The sequence below is a fragment of the Brettanomyces nanus genome, chromosome 4, assembly GCF_011074865.1.
Source record: "Brettanomyces nanus chromosome 4, complete sequence".
Classification (NCBI taxonomy): domain Eukaryota; kingdom Fungi; phylum Ascomycota; class Pichiomycetes; order Pichiales; family Pichiaceae; genus Brettanomyces; species Brettanomyces nanus.
The window spans coordinates 2,949,549-2,966,319 of record NC_052377.1 but is presented as its reverse complement, the minus strand read 5'-3'; the positions used below and the strand labels follow the sequence as shown (position 1 = coordinate 2,966,319).

Genomic DNA, 16,771 nt, shown 5'->3' with positions numbered 1-16,771 from the left:
AATAATGAACTATAACACAATAAATGGAACCTTGAAATTCGACAAAAAAATCTCGCTTCTTAAAGGTACACCCTAGGGCACGCCCTGTCGAATGACAGCCATTTAATTCAAGTTGCATAGTACTAAGGACGCGACCACTTGGAGAGCAAATCCAGATGAAATAGGGGCTGAAAGTAGCGAGGGTGGTGGCCTCTTAGGACTCTCGTCGCGCTCCGTTACACAATCAAGGGCAAACAATGCCCGCCCGTCTCCCCATTCTTAAGGTTACTATTGTCTGAATTAAATATGTCTACTTCATGCACCTATCCTTTCGAGGTATTCAACCCCCAAAAAAATGCACTTAGGGCAATAACAACAACAAGTACAAAAGAAATCATGACCACGGCGGTTTTTCTGTGAGCCCAGTTTGGCAATCTATGCGAACAATTTGAAAGAAAAAAGAATTAAAAGGATAGAAAAGAATACCCGTTTTGAAAACAAAAGAAATTTGATTTGCTTTTTATGATGAAGTGCTGGCTCGGCTAATTTAAATGCCGATGTCTTTCGAAGATCCTGTTGGGAAACGAGGATTAGCCACCTACTTGCACGAGCGGAAGACACAGTATAATCCAATGCTGAAAAATGTAGTGCCTTGGGGGATAAAGAGGATGAACTAGAAGAAAAGGAGACAATGAACCCTGCCGCACACTCGTAAAAGAAGGAGGGCTGGTCAAATACCCATCGTACCGTATGGCAGGTCTCTTTACACAACTCGACAAATCGAAGACTCTTACAATTTGGATACTCTCATATTTCCTGGCCTATATTATCTCCTGTCTTTCTATCTTTCTTTAACATCCGTACACCAAATCATACTTTTTTGAATCGGAAAGAGCAAAATATAAACAGAGAGATGCATAAGATATAATCAACACGTGATTACTCTGATCTAGAGATCTTTGGTCATTCCGAGAAGCATTTAGAGGTTTTCCCAATAATGGCGTCGGATAACCTAATATTTGTGCCTTCAAAAACAACATTACCGGTGGATTTGGAGTCTTCACTTACCAAGATCATTACTGAGGAATTCTATCAACCACCGTCATCGTACATCTCTCAGTTGAAAGAGATTAATGATTTACGGAGTTTTCTCGTGACTCCGAAGGCCACTATAGAATGTATCACAGCTATAAAGCGGTACTATGTTCAATTCAGTGCTCTCAAGTTGAAATTGCCTGCTGATTGTATCGAGTTTTCCTGGTTTCCTCTTTTCCAGAGGGCTACTGACGGTGTTGATTCTTCTAAAAATGAGAAACTGAACCGACAACATCCGTACACCACAAAATCTTTGGTCTTGGAACAGTGTTACGTCCTGTATGTCATAGGAAGTCTTTACTCATCATTGGCACGAGAGCAGAACAGATACTCTTCAGAGGGCCTTAAGAAGGCTGGCGTCTATTATCAATATGCTGCTGGTTGCTTTCAGATCTTGGACGAGGACAATCTTGCACATTCGCTAGACGAAGTACCTATGGATTTGACCTCTTACACACTCTCTGCGCTGACTTATTTGATGCTCGCAAGTGCCCAGGAGATATACTGGTTGAAGGCAGTGACGGATAATTTGAAAGACACGGTTGTATCGAAGTTGTCGATGCAGACCTCCGAATTTTACGCAAATAGTGTGACGTTTATGCAAAGATCTCGGATATTTGAAGACGAATGGATCAATTTCTGCCGTGTTAAATCGATTCACTTCAAAGCTGCTGCATTGTATCGACTGGCCGTTTATGCAGGACTACATGAGAAATATGGAGAACAGATTTCGAGACTTAGAAGTTGTTCTAAAATTGTACAAGAAGGCCTCATAATACCATTGGACAACGAAAAAGTGAAGCAGGACCTTACTACGTTGAGTAAAGTTGTCAGTGAGGATCTCAAAAATGCCGAGAGAGAGAACGATCTTATTTATCTTGCCATTGTCCCACCGGAGGACTCGCTTCCTGCCCCTGCGAAGGCAGTCCTTGTGAAGCCTTTGATTCTTAGCGAACTTTTGGATCCCGTGAAGGCGCTAACAGAGATGCCTGATTATGGTGAAGCATTATTCGACAAGCTAATACCTTATACGGTAATACAGCTTGCTGCATCGTTCAAGGAGCGGTGCTTGGGCTACGTGGAATCGAATATTAAGCGTCCGATTGATGTATTAAACAAGGATCTGGAGACGTTTCTCAAAGATCTCAATTTAGATTACGAACTGGATTCATTGCTGAGGCCTCAGTCCATTCCAGTGTCGGTACATCAATATGCAAGCAATCTCAAGGATATGGGAGGTATTGTTAAATTGGATAGCATGCTTGGTGATTTGAGTTCCTTGAAGTTGGAAGCCCGCGAGACTCTTGATTCGAATTGGGCTCTATTTAATAGAGCTGAGGAGGATGATACCAGCTTAAGAGCGCTGTATGGTGCAAAAAGATGGACTTTAAGGCCTATGAAGGAGGAGGCCACGGACATAATTAGGAATCTCGAGCAGTTTGAACAGTATCTCGAGGACTCAAAGCAGGGCGATGAGACTATATATGATCAAGTCGATGAATTGAGACCATTCATTGAAGTATTTGAATCACTAGATGGTCTTGACGCGTTTATTCCCAAGGCCAAAGTACTGGAACTTAACCCAGATCTACGTCGGCTGATTATCAAGGTGAGAGAATTGCTAAGGAAAGCAGACCAGATAAAGGAAAAACGAGGCAAGTTTTTGCTGGACGTACAGAAGAAGGTGGATAGCATAGACATACTTAGCAATGTGATCACGAGGTACAGACAGCTGTCGAAGACCAGTGACAAACCTTACGAAGAGTCTGAGTATGAGTCTGTGGTTGATAAGGAGCTTTCGAAATTTGCCGAGGATGTCATATTTATATCGAAGACTTCTAAGGAGCAAAACCAGCTTGTTTCGACCTTGGGAAAGAGCAAAGTTGATTATTTGAATAGAAGAAGAGGCCTAAAGGTTTCTTTAGAAAGAGAACGAGCATTGGACGTGCTAAGTAAGACGTATCATGGATACTGCGAAGTCATAGGAAATATCAAGCAGGGCCTGGGATTTTATAATGACTTCTTCACCAATTTGGACCAAACACACAACGAGTTGGCCAACTATTTAGAAGAAAGACGACACGCATCAGTCAACATACAAAATACATTGGACAAGATGGATGATGAAAGCCTGAGAAAGTAAAGAAAAGATTGTTTAATATCTAATATTTAATCTAGTTAGTTCATTGGCTTGAAATGGCCGTCACTGTTGAAGATATCGATACCCCAATCAGGACAGACAAATCTCCTGGAGGTCGTCTTTTGAATTCCGTTGATGGCATCCATATCTGCTTCGGAAAGTGGAATGATCTTTCTGTTAGAGGAGACTCTGACAGGATTAATAGACTTTGGAAGAACTACAGTACCTCTTGCGACAGCCCAACTAATAATCACAGTAGCTGCGGAAACTCCGTATTTTTCACCAATTTCGTTGATAACCTTCTCCTTCAAAAGAGGGGCACCTGACGATCCCAGAGGTGAATATGCCTCAACGACAATGTCATGAGCCTTACAAAAATCAACCAACTCCTGTTGAGGTAAATAAGGATGCAATTCGACCTGAAGACAAGCAGGTTTAACAGTCACACCCTTATCAGCAAGCAAAGCCTGTATTTTGGGAATATTGTAGTTGGAGATACCAATAGCCTTTGCCAAATTCAAATCGATTAAAGGCTGCATGGCTTTGTAGGTGTCAATGTAACTCCACTCCTCAAAGGGTAACAGTTTTCTAGAGCCGTCGGCATTTCTGGGGAACAAACCTTCACCAGACTTCATGGCTAGAGGCCAGTGCATTAACAACAAGTCAACATAGTCTAAATGAAGTCTCTTGAGAGATCTCTCCAAAGCGGCTTTGGGATCTTTGAACTCCGTACACCAGAGCTTAGTGGTGACGAAGAGGTCCGATCTCTGAACGCCACTCTGCTTCATGAAGTCATTGATGGCTCGACCAACCGGCTCCTCATTACCGTAACATCTGGCAGTATCGATGTGCCTGTACCCATCTTTGAGTGCAGCCAGAACAGCATTATAGCCCTCCTCTTCGGACGAACGCCAAGTGCCAAGACCCACCTGGGGAATTAGTGCGCCTGTGTTTAATTTCAAAGTCTTGATAGAACTAATAAAAGACACAATGTTAGTTATACGAAATCTTGCATGAACTTACAAACTTTACTTTACTAACCTTTTTGGAGTAACCATCTTTGTACAATAACGGAGGAGGAGGTAAAAAGATGTGTACTCAAAGTGATACATATTTCCGTCGGACAGCCACCCTTAAATAACTACGCCTTCGGAATTACGTAACGGGGTGCGGGGGAGAACTCGCAGTAAAAGTGTGCATCATGGAGCCGCTAAGAAAAGTCGGAGAGCTCGAATTAAAAGAAACGAGAAGTCGGTCAGCTTGAATTTTTCCGGATACAGCCGCATCGTAACAAGCACGTCCGAGAGGGAACGAGAATGGAAGGAGATCCCGCAACGGTTTGAACAGCCACGAGACCAAAGGGGAAGGGAAATATGCAAACGCGTAAACAATGTGCGGTTTTGAATACAAGATTACAATTTACTGATATGCGTCGACAACGTAAAGTTGCAGCATCTATTCGTTAGAGTTATGGTGCCTAATGTACAAATAATGACTTCAAAGCGGATATCACTATTCATCTTATCTGGCTAATTTCATGATGAAATAGGCTAGGAACTTATGCTCAATAAAGTTAACCGACATGTCCACAATCAGCTGCACATCGTTGAGCATGTGCTAATGACCAACCATGCATATCGCATTGATTATGGAAAAGGACTAATTAATTATTAGTCAATGTACGATGATATTCTTTAAGTGTGTTATCTCCATACCTTACGATATCTTTAAAATCTTCGAGTGTAAGTCCAGTGTCCATTTTAAATCCATCTACAAGGAGGTCTATTAGGTGCTCATAGGGATGACAATTGGCATCGTCAATGTTCAAAGCTCTATCCTCATAAAGCTTTGAATAAATATCAGCCAAGTGAGTTTTGTAACTTTCCAGAGCTCGTTCAGGCTCGTTCCCCTCCAATTCCTCAATTGGAAATATTGCGTTAAGCCTCTGAACAATGACTTTTTTCGTGGTGGAATGCTTTTTATGGTTGGCTATGTTTTCATTTCTTATTGGGGGAAGATAATAACGGTAAAACAATTTGGCCGCTTGTTCTATTTCATCGGAGTCCCACTGAACCAATTCTTCTGGAGATGAATGGTTTTGCAACTTCGCTTCAACTCTGGCGGGGTCCAAATCCGTATCCAGTTTACTGATATCTGCATAATAGAGGGCCACCCAATTGTTGTACCTAGTTTTGGCACTTGAGTGGAAATATAGCTTGGTCATAACGATAATGAGTCCAACCAACTTTAGTTCCGGATGCAATTCACCTGGCTGTAAAGTCAACTTGACATCAAGCACTACTATAATATTTTTCACCAAGGTTACTATCTCCAACGGAAGATATAACTTTAGGACAAGCCTCACCAATAAAGGGAGATAGTTCAACTTGTAGTTGGTAAGAGTGACTGGCGAGTCAAGAATTCGATTCCAACCTTTCAAATTGTAGTATGATCTCTTAGAGATAAGAGAACCCTTTAGTAGAGGGAATGAAGTTAACGGTATACGTCTGGATATTGAAGGAGGAACGGAATTTTCCGCCTTCATGAAAGGAATCCTCTCCAAAGTTGCCAAATTCAAAAGATCCATCATATAAACAGGGGCATTTACCTGAAGTAAAGCCAAGTAGCATACCATAAATAAATCGTTAAACACCAATGACATCTTTTCACCAGGAGATTTCTTACCATGATACATATGTGCCAACAAGAGACACCAGTACCTTTTAGCAACCTTGACAAACGTATCTCCTTGGATATTATAGTGTTCAGCTAGGCATTTAATCTGCTTGCAGAGGATTACTTGCATGGCTCTAACAAGCATTAAGTTGAGCTGTTTACCATACAATAAGGAATTTGTTTGACCCAACTTCAGCATCTCAACTCGTTTGTGACGGGCTTGACTTTTTGTAAGACCAGAGACATTGTTAAGCCGTCGGGTAAAACCTTGTGAAGCGGCAGATGCTATATTTTCATCCTCATCGTTCAACTCTATGGCATCTTCATTAACATGACCATACTGACAGACATTTCGTCCATCTATCAGCCGCCAAAGTTTAGACGGGCAATTATCAACACCACAGACGGGGCCTCGTCGGTATCCAACTGTGCTCATAATATGAAGAAAGAGGGAAAAAAACACAAGGAATGAGGAGTGTGAAAGATTGCGCAAAATTCGGACAAATTTGGGCCTATTCGCGATTAGTCTTCAGAGCAGATCAGATCTTCCATCGATAGTACCCGTGAATTTAGAGATCCATACAATAAGTTGGCACATCTATAATTCAGATGAAAGAAACTGTTTTGGTTTGGTTTGATAGATCATCATCTCTCATGCTTAATACCATTTGGACCATATGGTCGATGCCTCGAGGGCTCCTATTACTAGAGATCGCGATCTTGGTAACAAAAATTTTTCAGTAGTGCATATAGATAGCCTTTTCTTTCTTATCGTATCATTACACTAAAAAGCTTGGGGAATGCCTGAAATCGAGCAGGAAGCTCCAATATGGAACAGAGAACAGCAGTTTCGTGGATCTATGAGAAAATACTGGAGATCCAGATACAATCTTTTTTCAAGATACGATCAAGGTATTATCCTCACTAAGGAGCTATGGTTTAGTGTTACGCCAGAGAGCGTGTCGATATTCATTGCCAGAATTATTAAAGCGGCATTCAAAGACAAATGCCATAATATTTTGGACCTGTTCTGCGGGGGTGGAGGTAATACCATTCCTTTTCTTTACTACTTCCAACATGTCTACTGCCTAGACAATACGGAGATGCATCTTCAGTGCACCCTAAATAACGCACGAGTCTATTATGATGAGGAAGTTATTACAAATCATTTGAAGGTGATACAATGTGATTGGAAATATTCAATTGATTCCGATGAAAAGAGTATAGAAGCCCTTAATACACAGCGTTCTATCAAATACCTTAAAAGCGAGAAGATAGATATAGTGTTTGGATCTCCTCCATGGGGAGGACCCTCCTATTTGAGCTCGGACGTTTACAATACAGACAATTTAATGCCATTTCGTCTTGAAAAGCTACTTCGAAGTTTGAAACAGATCTCTGACAGGATTGTTCTTTTTCTGCCAAAGAACTCCGATTTGGACCAAATTCTAAGCGAGTCCCAGAAGGTGTTTGATGATGATGCTGTGCCTAGAACATTCCGGATGAGTATAAATGGTCATGAAAAGGGTCTATTGTGTTGTTGGGGAGAGGAATTTGCTAATGTCAACTTGGAAGACGCTAAAACCGATACGATAGTATAATAATGGGATTAAGGAAAGTAGTCCTTGAAATTTGATTGTAACCTGTCTCGGATATATATATAGTAATGCATTCGCGCCATGCTCTCCACCTTCTCCGTACATTTCTCTTTAGCTTCCTATTGATCAATTCTTTCTATCAAAAGAAAAATGCCTCTCAATCCAATTCGAATGGTCATGTTGGGAGCTCCGGGCTCTGGTAAAGGAACGCTAACTTCCAGGCTCCTTAAAAAAGTGACTCAACTTAGCTCTATCTCTACAGGAGACCTTCTTAGACAGGAAATAGGACGCAAATCATCGATGGGAAAAGTGGCTGAGGAGTACATCAAGCAGGGTGCATTACTTCCAGATGATTTCATGGCCAAATTTGTTACAGCTGAGCTTGGTACCAGAAACTGGCTCAACAATAGGGCTTCTTTCCTTCTAGACGGCTTCCCCAGAACTGGGAATCAGGCTGTGCAGCTTGATAATGAATTGTTAAAACATGATTCCCGGATCAATTTGGTGGTGGAGTTGAACGTTCCTCCGGAGGTTATTCTTGAAAGAATAGACAACAGATGGGTTCACGCTTCTTCAGGAAGAGTATACAATCTAAGCTACAACCCCCCTAAAGTTCCCTTCAAAGATGATATAACTGGAGAACCCTTAACCAAGAGGTCCGACGACAACCCGGAAATCTTTAAGGTGAGATTAGACAAGTATTTTGAGCAATTGAAGTCAATAAAGGAATTTTATCAGCAACAGGGTGTGTTCAGTACCGTTTCAGGTGACACTTCTGACATTATCTTCCCCAAATTACTACAATTAGTGGAGAGCAAATTCACGTGATCATTTGGCGGGTGACTATATGTATCGATTTGAAAATCGCCTCATATACATAGGTGCAATCTCGTACTCAGTACTAATATAATCTGTATATACTTACTAAGGTGTTTTACAACCTACCCGACAAGTAGAGACAACTAGAACATGTCTTTGTGAATACATTTGAATTAATAACCGTTGCCAAGATTTCTTAGTTAGACGCGCATTCTGAGATGTTCGAAAATTTAAAGTATGCATGATAGATAATTCCGGTCTTCAGATAAAAAGGGCCAACTCACCATTTAGGTTTTCTCGTGTAATAGAGATGAGGCACGCAGCCAGCAAGGCCATCAAGATTTCAAAACCTGCAAAATCAAAGAGAGAACGATCGTCTCGGGCCTGCGTTGTTTGTCGCCAGAGAAAGGTGAAGTGTGATGCCGTGGAGAGATATCCCGAGAAGTGCACGAACTGTGTACAGTTCAACATATCTCAGTGTTGTATTCCCCAACCGAAGAGAAGACAGAGCAAGAAGCTCAGCAAGTTTTTAATTGAACACGAGCTTTCAGGGCTTGTGAAGAATGATAATGAGAAGGAGGGTCTGAGTGATACAGAGGACTATGCAAATGGTAAGATTCTGCAACCGAGTTCCTCTGCATCCGATGAATTCCGAGCATTCAACAGAACTCCAAGTTCGGGGGACACGGTATTTAATGGTTCTGCTATCATACCAGACGACCTGTCTATACTTAGCGCACTCTCTGGAATCGTTACATCGGATCCTCAAGACTATCTTCCTCAGCTTAGTCAGATCAAACTAGATCCAGTACGCGTGCTGCGACGGGTTTTCCTTTCAGATCCTATTCCGGAATACATGGGATCAACGGGGCCAACACCTTTGATCAAGCAGGTCATCAGGGAGTATTTGGACTCGAATCAGAAGGACGGGAAACAAAAATCTCGTATAGATGCTACGGAGTTTCGTCAACTATGCGAACTAGGATGTTTTAAACTACCAGAAGAGTCTCTCTGTCGAAAGTATATTCAGGCATATTTTGAGAAGATACATTGGCAGCAGCCTGTACTTGACAAGAAGCGCTTCTTCAACGAGTACAGCGACTTACATGATCCTCGAAGCCTTGTCTTACTTCAGTCTGTGCTTTTCGCCGGATCACGAGTTTGTGAAGAGCCTGACTGGTCCGACTGCGATATACATCGCCAGCAGAAAATTAGCTATGCTCTTCATCGACGTGCTCAGGCCCTATATAATGCACAACTGGACCAGTCTGCTCTCTGCTTGCTTCAATCTGTCATCATTTTCGGTAGCTACTGGGATTCTGACTTCATTTCGTCCAAGAACAACTTCTTTTGCTATTTGAAGATAGCCGTTTGTCAAGCTTACAGCTTAGGCCTTCATAGATCACATGCTTCCATTGCAGGGCTTTCTGAAGTCGACCGAAAGATGTTCAAACGAATTTGGTGGACTCTATTCACCAAAGACTGCTTCTATTCGTTTACTTTTGGCCGTCCTTGGGCTATTGATCTTGAAAAATGCGATGTTGAGCTTCTCACAGAGGATGACATGGAGATGTCGAACAACGAAAATCAGCTAGCTCATTTCATCCACAGGGTGAAATTGGCCCAAGTCACTCGAAAAGTCTCGGATTGTATGCAAAAGATCCGACATAGGGCCAATCACAACCTCTCATCAATCTCTTTACTAGAAGAATGTGACATGCTACTTACGGCTTGGCTCAAGGATCTTCCGCCTAATCTCGTATTTAGAATTGGTCATAATGATAACAACTTCTGCTCTGCTACACTCGCCATGGAGTACTATTCGATTTTATTGGTGGTTCATAGATGTAATATAGTTCGCAAGCCAGTCGCTAACACCAAAGATGATCACAACTTCAGCAGGAAGATTAATTTCGAGTATTATCCGTCTTGGAGTATCACTTTCAAGGCCGCACATATCATCACTCTGATCGGTGAGTATCTCTTACACCATAATTATTTACCGATCTATCATAGCTTTGTGGTGTACAGCATGATTTGTGCAGGCGTTATGATGATCTATCACCTTTACAATAGAGACAAAATAGTTTCTGAAATGGCAGATTGTGATATCAGGGTATGTCTTGAAGTGATGAAGGCAGCTGCTAACAAGTGGCCTATTTCTAAGTTCAGTGGCTTCTATTTGGATACCATCTACCACAACAAGTCACTTCAATTTACTCTCATAAAGGATATTCTCGATGCTGCCAACAAGGAAACTGTCACAGTTAAGCCGGATGCTCAGTCAATGCTTATATTGGACGATTCCTTCCAGCCTTATAGAATCGATACTGAATTTTTACAAGGAAACCCGACTCTAAGCGCACAAAGAGGAACTCAGCTTGCAAAAAGTTCTTCCCGGCAGTTAATGACTCCAGCTGTATTGAAATCTGTGCCTCAGAAGTCGGTCCAAGTGGATTCAAATAGAGTTACTGACGTTTCTGTCAAGTCAATCCTGTATAACGCTCCGAATGTCTCTACTGCTGACATTCTTCTCCCAGTACCAGGTACAAGCACTGAAGATAGTGGTTCTAGTAACCAGTCGTCAAAAATGCACAGCTTAGCAGGGGGAGGTTCTTCAGCCTCGTCTACAAAATATGTTGCTTCTACTGCTACATTTCCTGATAGCTTTGCAAGTTCCTTTCCACAATCAATTGGTGACAATTGGCTACCCTCTTTCGATACTTCCGAGTTTCCTAACTCTCCCGTGCCTTTGCAGAGTTCTCACGATGTTGTCGACGATTTATTTGGCTATCTTGGAAGCACAGATATGGGCATGTATAGCTAGGCGCATGGCATTTTTTATGTACATAAATAAAGAGACATCTTCGCGCTCGTAAAATTCAAGTCCTCAATTTTGATTTCCGATGGCCCACATTGTTTTTCGTCCGGATAAGATGCGATCAATCTCAGATTCCTATTAAAACAAAATCGAAGAGAACTGGCATCTGGTCCTTCCAATCTAGTGTACAGCATCCTTTTTCCTCTATTTATTGATTATTATGCCCATATTGTTTCAATTAGGCATTGCTTCCAGGCTTTGTCGGGGTTCACCAGTCAAGCTATTCGCCAATTTTAAAGTGTTCTCGGAGTTTACACCAATATATTCTAATTTCTTCAGATCATTTCATTCAAATGCCCGAGCATACTATCGCCTCACAATTTTGCCAACAGAAAGCCTAATCAAAAATGGTACTCCTGCTCGAAGTTCAAATTCATCTCTGTTCTGGAAATCAAGCTATAGATGCTCTTCAACAAGTACTCAGCCGGAGAACAAAAGTGGGAGTAGCTCCAAATCAAATGCTACTGATGATCAGAAGAATGAGAAGAAGGCTCTTTCAGAAATTGTCGAACTTCTTAAACTTACAAAGCCAGAACTTCGAACTCTTTTATTTGCTATGCTTTTTCTATGTATTTCATCTGCTGTCAGTATGCTCTTTCCTATAGTTCTAGGTAAAGTTATAGATACAGCAAAAACGGATATAGAGAAAGAAGAAATATCAACCGAGACAAAGGTTGGTGGAATACCGATGCCTTCTGCTATCAAAATATTCGATTACGATGTTCCAACTGCCGTGTTTTACTCGGCGTTGGCTCTTGTATTTCTAGTAGGAGCCAGTGCCAACTTTGGTCGTATCGTCCTATTAAGAAAGGTGGGAGAAAGGATTATGATGAATCTGAGAGTTAACATCTTGAGGAAAATCTTCTTCCAAGATGCCAAGTTTTGGGATTACCATAAAAGCGGTGACTTAATTTCTCGTCTAGTTAATGATTCCACAGTGGTATCACGTTCTGTAACTCAGAATGTTAGTGATGGCTTAAGATCTCTTATTAGCGGCTTTGTTGGTATGAGCATGATGCTAGCAATATCAGCCAAACTAACCGCCTATATGCTTCTTATCTTCCCGGTACTATTATTTCTGGCCTTGGTCTTCGGTAGAAAGGTGAAGAGAGTTTCCAGAGATATACAATCCCAACTTGGTAGTCTCACCAAAGTGTCAGAGGAACAGTTTAGTTTTGTTAAAACCATTCAAAGTTTCAATAACGAGGAGTATGAGGTGGGTAAATTCAGAAAAGAGGTCAAGAAACTATACGATCTCTCCGTTTTTGAAGGCAAGCTTAACGGACTGTTCTATGGAGTCAATGGATTTATAGGAAATACCTTCCTTCTATTTATGCTCTCTCTGGGAACTTATATGGTGAGACAGGGCGACCTCTCCATAGGAGAGTTATCATCCTATCTTATGTATACCATATATTCTGCATCCAGCGTCTACTCTCTTTCAAACTTTTACTCTGAACTCATGAAGGGAGTGGGAGCATCGGGTCGTGTTTTTGAGTTGCTTCACCTCAAGCCGGCTATAGATCCCAAAAGGGGAGAAAGGTTGAATGTTAACGGTGATATCCAGTTTGACCACATCGAGTTTCGGTACCCTACGAGACCAAAGCATGCTGTGTTCAAAGATTTGAATCTTTACGTTCAAGAGGGTGACCATATCTGTCTTGTGGGACCAAGTGGCTGTGGCAAGAGTACAGTGGCACAGCTTCTTTTAAGATATTATTTTCCAAATAGAGGCACTATAATTGCCAATGATCATGAGCTCGACGAGGTTAGCCTAGCGTTTTATCGTAACCAAGTCGGTATAGTTCAGCAAGAACCTATGCTATTTTCCGGTACACTTCGAGAGAACATTGTCTACGGTCGTCGTGATGCATCGAAGGAGGAAGTGCGTAAAGTGTGTGATTTGGCATATTGTTCGGACTTTATTAAGGGGTTTTCCGAAGGTCTAGATACCGTGATTGGATCCAAAGGTGCTCAATTAAGCGGAGGACAGAAGCAGCGAGTTGCATTGGCCAGAACACTTCTCTTGGCTTCAAACGTTAGTCCGGAAGTGGCAGATAGATTCAAGCTTGATGGAAATTCTGACGTGTTTGATGACCAGGGTAACATCTTACTCGGTCCTAGCATTCTTATTTTAGATGAGGCTACTTCAGCCTTGGATGCCCATTCAGAAGAAGCAATTCGAAACACTCTAAACCTTAGACAGGAGGCTGGATTGACTACCATTTCGATAGCTCATAGATTGAGCACTATTGAGATGAGTAATAAGATTGTCGTCTTCAACGCCCACGGAGAGATCGTGGAGCAGGGAGAATTTGACACGTTAATCAGTGATCCAAACAGTGAGTTCAATAAATTGTTGAAAAAGACTTCTACAGGAGATAATGTCGAGGAAATTTAGCTATACCGATGCTAATTATGAGAATCACTACTGTCCACCACTTCCCAGATCACAAATCTATTTTTTTCTCCTAAGAGTACAGCGTCATTAGCTCCATCCTCAACGAAACTATGAGCAGTACTTGTTCCATAGCTTATGTTGCAATCTTTCACACCATGTAGTAATACTGCAAACCAACTTGCTTGCGTGAGCGTCTGAATAGTTCTCACTGTAATTTCGGTGCTAATTAAAATACCCGAAAGCGATATTCTGACCAGGTTTTCCTGGGCCCGACTTTCAAGTAATGCAGAATAATTAGATAAATAGCTGTCCGTTTTGTTGAATGGAAATAGCTGTTCTCCTCCAATACTGGCATAAGTAATCCACTCCAAAACAGATTCTTGCCAATCATCGTCGTTGGGGCTTTTGCCGGCTATCTCCAAATCAGGTAACTTACAAGGACCTAGTTCCATTTTTTTCATGGAACTTTCTTTCACTGTGCATGAATTCACTGTTGGCTCCAACAACACTTGCAATTGCTTTCCATCAAGCTTGTCACTGGCCACAAAATACCGTGCCACCTTAGCCTTCTCTTTATCCGCGAAATAGAACAAACGTGTACTGTTCTTATCGCTATCCTCTTCAGCTAGTCTCTTCAATCCCTTGCTGATATCAATGCTAACGTCATACATCTGACCACGAACATCCCTGTTACCCTTTGACATCTGTGAGAGTGCTCCCTTAAATCCAGATGCCTCATATGATGGCCAACAAAGGCGTAGATGGAGTGCTGAATGCACTATGCTTATACTATTCTGATGAGTGACATCTGTATCAAGTGATATGAGTTTGAGTGTAGATATGATATTTTCCTGGGAACTTGATTCTTCCAATGAAATCAAGAACTGAAGAATCCCTTGCAAATTCGATTCGACAACGCAGCCAGAACCTTTTTGGGTCAATAGTTCTTCTATAGTAGCCGGTGCTAAGGCATTTTTCGGCACTAGCACATCTAATTGGTTGACAAAATTGTGACTTCCTAAGGCAGTCAACAATATTTTGGCTTCGGTATCAAACGTACCACTTTTGACATGACAATGAGAAGGTCTTAAGTTCATCAGAGGGCAGAGAAGTGAAAATTGAATGGAAAGTGAAAAATTAAGGACAAGAATGAAAAGTGAAAAAAATGGAAAATAGATCTTCATCTACCGGTGTACGGATGCACAATCATATAATTTTGGGAATCGTCCGTCGAATGCATCTCACTACATACATGGCCTTATATGCGAGCACATGATCAGAGAAGATCTATTGGCAACAAACCGAGCCACAGTATAAAACCGGATAACTTTGATACGATCATTATCTATCCTGAAATTTTTGAACATCGAACTACTTTCGTAATAAGAAGTGATACACCATCACACACATTGGCAAATGTATCCTGCCGAGCCATTTAGTGCTGCTGGCTTCTGGCTCTTGGCGTCAGTTCCTCTTCTGCTTACCACCTTTGACATAGCTCCTTTCTGTTAGCTTAGTAGTTGATCTTATAATTGCATCCTTGCACCACATAAAATTTTTTTGGGGGGGCTTTTTCCCGACAGAGTCATCATCTCTTTATCTCTATCTGTCGATTACCTCCACTACTAGGCTTTTTATTGCCACTCAAAGCAAAATGGTCCTTGAGACTCTCAAATTACAGGATGAGAATCCCTTTGCCAAAATTGTCTCTGGACAAACGATAGTAGAAATTCCCAGGATCGAACTCGAATGCAGCGAAGTGATTACCAAAGTTCCAGTGGCTTATAAGACATGGGGCAAGCTCAATGAAGCAGGAAATAACTGCATGGTAATAACACATGCTCTTACAGGATCTGCGGATGTCGCAGATTGGTGGGGGCCCTTGTTGGGTCGAGGAAAGGCCTTTGATCCAACAAAATTCTTTATTATCTGTCTCAACTCACTTGGATCTCCATACGGATCGGCGTCCCCAGTTACTAAGGATTGGGAATATGGTGGAAGATACGGACCAGAGTTTCCACTGTGTACGATAAGAGATGACGTCAATATCCACAGGATGGTCCTCGATTCCTTGGGAGTGAAAGAAGTAGCCATCTGCATTGGAGGATCCATGGGAGGCATGCTTGTTTTGGAATGGATGTTCCAGAAGAACGATAAAAACGAGAACTACGTCAAAACCGTGGTGGCGCTTGCGACAAGTGCAAAGCACAGTGCCTGGTGCATCTCCTGGGGAGAAGCACAGAGGCAATGCATCTATTCAGATCCTAAATATGACGACGGTTATTATTCGCTGGACGATCCACCTGTCAGCGGTTTAGGAGCAGCTCGTATGGCAGCTTTACTAACTTATCGGTCTAGAAACTCTTTTGAAACAAGATTCGGTAGAGAGGCTCCCACGAATAGACAGAAACTGAAGAGCTTGAATAATAAAAAGGTTTCCACTTCCACTCCCAGCGTTGACTCCTCCGACGACTCTGCCATTGCAGATGAATCTGAACAGGCCCCACCGAGAGAAGAAAATTGGATGGTGCATAATGATGGCTCATCAAGAAAAAAATCCTACGAAGACTATCATTCTAGTCGATCCGGCCTGGATGCTCAGGCATTCCCTCCTGCCACTAGATCGGCATCCATCTCTTCTGTCTCATCGTCTGCGTCAATATCGTCTCCATCAGGACGTCCACGTCGAATGCCACGCCACTACTTCTCGGCGCAATCGTATCTTAGATATCAAGCAAACAAGTTTGTCAGTAGATTCGACGCAAACTGTTACATATCAATCACTAGAAAGTTAGACACACACGATCTTGGAAGAGATAGACCGGAATACAATAACGAAGCAGCCAAGGCTTTGGAATCACGTACTCAACCTACGCTCGTCATAGGAATTTCATCTGACGCTCTTTTCACTCTCAGTGAGCAGATATTCATAGCAAAGCATCTCCCCAACTCCACGTTGAAAAAGATTAACTCTAACGAGGGTCACGATGCCTTCTTGCTCGAGTTTAAAGACATCAATAAGATAGTTATGGACTTTGAAAAAATACATCTCAATGACATTATGGAGTCCAAGGGAAATAATGAGGACTGGGATGAGTCCAAGGTCAATGACGGTAAGAAAGAAAGCGTATTTGGAGAGGCAGAGGACGTAGCCAGCTGGTAATTCTAGTATCTATGTATCC

General features: G+C 41.9%; 9 protein-coding genes across 9 annotated transcripts; 6 read left to right on the top strand and 3 right to left on the bottom strand.

Annotated features, from left to right (window-relative positions):
* Positions 1-976: 976 nt before the first annotated feature.
* Positions 977-3,217, top strand: FOA43_004655 (uncharacterized protein; the record flags this gene model as incomplete). The annotated part of the gene is made up of 1 exon (XM_038924885.1): positions 977-3,217. One exon carries the CDS (start codon positions 977-979, stop codon positions 3,215-3,217), a length of 2,241 nt encoding a protein of 746 aa, XP_038780813.1.
* A 35-nt stretch (positions 3,218-3,252) lies between these two features.
* FOA43_004654 (uncharacterized protein) lies at positions 3,253-4,272 on the bottom strand (the record flags this gene model as incomplete). Its single annotated transcript, XM_038924884.1, has 2 exons — positions 3,253-4,189; positions 4,256-4,272. The coding sequence occupies 2 exons, from the start codon at positions 4,270-4,272 to the stop codon at positions 3,253-3,255; spliced, it is 954 nt and encodes a 317-aa protein (XP_038780812.1).
* A 605-nt stretch (positions 4,273-4,877) lies between these two features.
* FOA43_004653 (uncharacterized protein) lies at positions 4,878-6,326 on the bottom strand (the record flags this gene model as incomplete). Its single annotated transcript, XM_038924883.1, has 1 exon — positions 4,878-6,326. One exon carries the CDS (start codon positions 6,324-6,326, stop codon positions 4,878-4,880), a length of 1,449 nt encoding a protein of 482 aa, XP_038780811.1.
* A 364-nt stretch (positions 6,327-6,690) lies between these two features.
* FOA43_004652 (uncharacterized protein) lies at positions 6,691-7,491 on the top strand (the record flags this gene model as incomplete). The annotated part of the gene is made up of 1 exon (XM_038924882.1): positions 6,691-7,491. The coding sequence occupies one exon, from the start codon at positions 6,691-6,693 to the stop codon at positions 7,489-7,491; it is 801 nt and encodes a 266-aa protein (XP_038780810.1).
* A 174-nt stretch (positions 7,492-7,665) lies between these two features.
* On the top strand, positions 7,666-8,316 carry ADK2 (Adenylate kinase 2; the record flags this gene model as incomplete). Its single annotated transcript, XM_038924881.1, has 1 exon — positions 7,666-8,316. The coding sequence occupies one exon, from the start codon at positions 7,666-7,668 to the stop codon at positions 8,314-8,316; it is 651 nt and encodes a 216-aa protein (XP_038780809.1).
* Positions 8,317-8,617: 301 nt separating this feature from the next.
* FOA43_004650 (uncharacterized protein) lies at positions 8,618-11,134 on the top strand (the record flags this gene model as incomplete). Its single annotated transcript, XM_038924880.1, has 1 exon — positions 8,618-11,134. One exon carries the CDS (start codon positions 8,618-8,620, stop codon positions 11,132-11,134), a length of 2,517 nt encoding a protein of 838 aa, XP_038780808.1.
* A 401-nt stretch (positions 11,135-11,535) lies between these two features.
* On the top strand, positions 11,536-13,589 carry FOA43_004649 (uncharacterized protein; the record flags this gene model as incomplete). Its single annotated transcript, XM_038924879.1, has 2 exons — positions 11,536-11,538; positions 11,613-13,589. 2 exons carry the CDS (start codon positions 11,536-11,538, stop codon positions 13,587-13,589), a joined length of 1,980 nt encoding a protein of 659 aa, XP_038780807.1.
* An 11-nt stretch (positions 13,590-13,600) lies between these two features.
* On the bottom strand, positions 13,601-15,085 carry FOA43_004648 (uncharacterized protein; the record flags this gene model as incomplete). Its single annotated transcript, XM_038924878.1, has 3 exons — positions 13,601-14,675; positions 14,842-14,876; positions 15,074-15,085. The coding sequence occupies 3 exons, from the start codon at positions 15,083-15,085 to the stop codon at positions 13,601-13,603; spliced, it is 1,122 nt and encodes a 373-aa protein (XP_038780806.1).
* A 158-nt stretch (positions 15,086-15,243) lies between these two features.
* Positions 15,244-16,752, top strand: FOA43_004647 (uncharacterized protein; the record flags this gene model as incomplete). The annotated part of the gene is made up of 1 exon (XM_038924877.1): positions 15,244-16,752. The coding sequence occupies one exon, from the start codon at positions 15,244-15,246 to the stop codon at positions 16,750-16,752; it is 1,509 nt and encodes a 502-aa protein (XP_038780805.1).
* Between the last annotated feature and the right edge of the window lie 19 nt (positions 16,753-16,771).